General features: G+C 38.4%; 1 protein-coding gene across 1 annotated transcript; it reads left to right on the top strand.

Moving 5' to 3' along the window:
- Nucleotides 1-148: 148 nt before the first annotated feature.
- Nucleotides 149-1,744, top strand: smim10l3 (small integral membrane protein 10 like 3; the record flags this gene model as incomplete). Its single annotated transcript, XM_014010132.1, is given in 2 exon segments — nt 149-441; nt 895-1,744. Coding segments are annotated over 2 exon segments (201 nt in total). The 3' UTR covers nt 916-1,744.
- Nucleotides 1,745-4,015: the final 2,271 nt, after the last annotated feature.

The following is a 4,015-nucleotide window of genomic DNA, read 5'->3' on the forward strand; positions in this document are numbered from 1 at the left end:
GTGTTTTTCCCTGCGAGTCTAAACCCGGGGCAAAATATTCCTCAGTTCTTCCGTGTGTTGCAGCGTCATCGGTCCTCTTTAGGTGGAACAGCTAACTGCTACCGTTACAACACACAGCTTTCTTTGAGGCAGTCATCGATAAAAAAAAAAAAAAAAAACAACAACAACAACATGAAGTATCTTTGGCCGCTCGCCATCCTTCTCGCCTCGCCCCATCAGTTGAATTAGAAAGCCGACAAAGCGCCGGGCGAACCGAGCCTTATGGCGAGCTTGTCGTATCTCGTGCTCCGGTTTTCGGGTTCCGCCGGCCGGACGTACGAAGTGTTTTCCAAAGGCTTGACGAGGACCCTGTTGATATTTTTTGAACTGGCGTGGCGACTGAGGATCAGATTTCCTTACATCTATGTCATTGCTTCAATGGTGTTTAATGTCAGATTACAGGTAAAGACCCACGCAAATTTGCACTTGTCAGGTAAAATTAGTCATGTAGCAATAAGGCCCTGRAGCTGTGTTATCTGTCTTGTTTATTTACAGTAATATACACAACATGTTTGCTTTCTATAAGTTATTTCAAAACACCAAACAGCTTAAACTAAATAATGTMAATGGAATCATTAGCAGATTTTAGTTTACAGCGTGATGATCTGTTCTATTATTATTATGTTCATGCTGAAATAAAGTCAGAGTAGTAGCTGAGAGTAACTTACATTGCATTATCTGAGCATGACATCAGGTAATATTGCATGAGGGCTCACATAATGTTATTTTTAAGGTTTGACCAAAGCTGTTACATCTCATGTCACTTGTCAGCATCAACTTGCAATCATAGAAAATTTAATTTATTTATATATTTTTTCTGGAGTGTTTTATCTGACAGTTTTAATCTGTTTACAGGTTCACATTGAAATCCACTGAGACCACCGCACCGGCACTTTGGACTTATATTAATGAAGAGCGAGCGCCGCCGTGTCCCCGCCGTCGAAAGACAGCGGCTGACTCAGCGATGTCCAAGAAGAGGACACTTGATCCTGCATTGAACTGGTGGGCCGGTGCAATAAAACCACACAGCTGATTGTTCCTGCAGTCGTACCGACCCGGTGCCTTTGAGGGTGAAGGGCAGCAGGGATGTCTGCAGATGTGAGGTGGAGAATGAGGCCTTGATGATCCAGGAGCCGTTTTGTGAAGATTTTTACTCAACCTTTTTTTCCCCCCACCCTCTGAGGATTTTACATCAACAGCGTGAACTTAATCTGAGCGCCAGTGATTGATGCTGTTTATCTCTGTGTTTATTCCTCACTCTGTTGCATCTCACAACCAAAACCTGGATGAAATTCACTTTYTTTTGAAGAGAGGAAAAAGTCTCCCCAGCCTGACAGAAATGAGCCTGTTTTTGTTTCGGTCTCCTGCGCTTCGGACACTTGGAGGTTAGCGATCCAAACGGTACGACTTCTTTCCATCAGCACAGCTGATCCAACTGGAAATCTCACAAACACAGGAAAAGAAAAGAAATCTCTGCATGTCTTTTGTGTTGAACTTCACACCGTTTCTGCATATTTGTAGCACTGATGTGGTTTTTTCAAAACAAAAAGTTACCTGAAACTCTTTTTTCAGCTGTAATTCTTTCAAAGTTTACAAAAAAAAAAAAAACCTGAGTGTTGGGAGTTTTGTAGTCGTCAAGCTGACAGTGAGAATGAATTTAATCTGGAAGAAATAAATAATAATAAAGAAATGATAAATCTCTACAGTTTTCTAAAATGTAATATTTATATTTATAACCACTGATGTATTCCTGCAAATTCACATTATTGCAGCTATTTTTTTTAGAGTACGTTATTGGTCAAACATTGATTTGTACACAGTCTTCTCTTACACACCCTCTAATTCAGGGCTGCCCAAACAGTTTGATTTCTGACCCACAAAAATAACTGTTTCAAACACTTCACTTGTCTCTAAAAATGCAAACTTAAACTGAAGACATAYCAGCCTGAACCACCGGCAAACAACTTTTATTCATTTATGGTAACAGATTAGCTTTTTTTGTGATAATTTTTATGGACTTATTGAACTGAGGAGGACCCCTACTCTGTTTTTTATGAACCACAGTCAGGACCGCCCCCAAGCTCTAAGAGAACCTGTCATGCTCCCTTTGCATGTTTGTTTTTTATTTAAATAGTAACATTTTAAGAGAAACATGTTTTCTAAGATTTTAARAACCGTAAAACTGTAAAAATAAAACCTTGTCTTTAAAAGTGCAACAATTGCACTTATGTAAAAAAAAAAAAAACAGATTTGTCATTCACAAAATCTGCATTTTTCATACCAGATGAGTTACAAAAAACTTTCTACATCATTAAAAAAATCCACCTTTTTTTACACATATCATGAATAAAAACTAGATATTAAACCTAGCTGCCTTAAAAAATGCACACCACCCGCTGCCTGTCATACAATCTTTAAACTAAATTCACCTTATGATGAGGCTGCAGTTGTATTTATTTTTGCGTTTCTGTTATATTTATTGTGAATATTACAAATGTGTTAATTTATCCACATTATTCAGACCATGTACATTACAAATACAAACAATAATATTGTTTACTACATGTAAATTAGCTTAAGGCTAAATCTGGTGCAATGCATCAAATGTGTTTATGTTTTAATTGCACACTGTCCTGATTAAATAAAATGAATGGGGGAAAATCATGTTGACGGATTTTACAGACTCCTGCAGCCAAAGCAGCATCGGTCACCTTAAGACTTAAGATTACTAAATTGTGATCCTGTGTTTGGTACAAATGTAACACAATCTTCCTCTTTCTAAAGTCACTTATCTTGTCTCAGAGGACCTTTATTTCCTGCTTAAAATCACCAAATAACAAACATGGATTTGGACTTTGGGGGGGTGGGGGGTGGTAATCATTAGAAACTCCAACAAAAGGTGATCAGTCGGAACAATCAATCTTTAAGGAGACAAATTGTGCGCAACTATGAGCCTAAAAATGTTGTGTTTCCCTTTTCCTCTGCAATTTGCTGCAGATTATCTTTACCAGTTAACTTTTCCAGCCAACACGTACCTGAAACAGAGAAGGTGCAGTAACAGGTCTGTCCACAGGGGGGCAGCATACAGTCGCTGTCCTGGATTTCCTCATGAACCTCTGGACTTGCAGGAAGCAATRATTTGTTGTAGGTTAACAGCTGATTAAATTTCAGAATCAATCCGATTACGAAATTTGATTAAAAAAACACAAAATAGTAAGGATTCATCAAATTTACAGAAATTGTGCTAACATTTGTTGTTTTTTACAGGAGTCACTACACATAGTTAGGTCAACCCTGTCTGTTAGCAAAATATCTTYTGATAAAGGATGGACTTTAATGAAACGTTTAGAAGCAAATGACTGGAAGTGCATTTACAAATGATTTTGTTGTTGGTGCAACTGAAGATGGCCGCCACAGCTAYCTGARATGAGATCATTTCACAACAGGATCCATATTTAAAACTAAAAGGCAGCGGGAGATGTGCATCCTTTCACTAAATGCTCTGTATTTAACTCATCTCGATGCAGTTTATGGTAAATTTGTTATCTCTTGATGTTTTCCTACGTGTCACAAATAGGTTTATTTGCCTTTATTCCCATCAGATATTGCCAAACAATCACTTCTGATTAAAACACTTTTAATAAATTGGTCACATCTGGGAATCAGGTTCATTCCCAGATGTTATTTAACACGCTCCTCTGTGCAAAAATATCCCCAGTAAACTTATTCTAAGCAGTCCCTCTGATGCCAGGCAGAGGCATAAAACCATCAGGGGTTGCCAAGGCAACTGTGTTTCCCAGTGTGACAGACAACCCTTCCTGCACCCCCCCACCCCTTTTTTTTCTGTGGAGAAAAAAGAGGATTTATTTTGCGGAGATTTGTTGGGGGAAAATATTTTAACGGGGTTATAAAAAGCACGGGGGAGAGGGAGAGAGAGATGGAGGATAAATTGGGTTATATTTATCCTATTATTTAT

The sequence above is a fragment of the Austrofundulus limnaeus genome, unplaced genomic scaffold, assembly GCF_001266775.1.
Source record: "Austrofundulus limnaeus strain Quisiro unplaced genomic scaffold, Austrofundulus_limnaeus-1.0 Scaffold65, whole genome shotgun sequence".
NCBI lineage: Eukaryota > Metazoa > Chordata > Actinopteri > Cyprinodontiformes > Rivulidae > Austrofundulus > Austrofundulus limnaeus.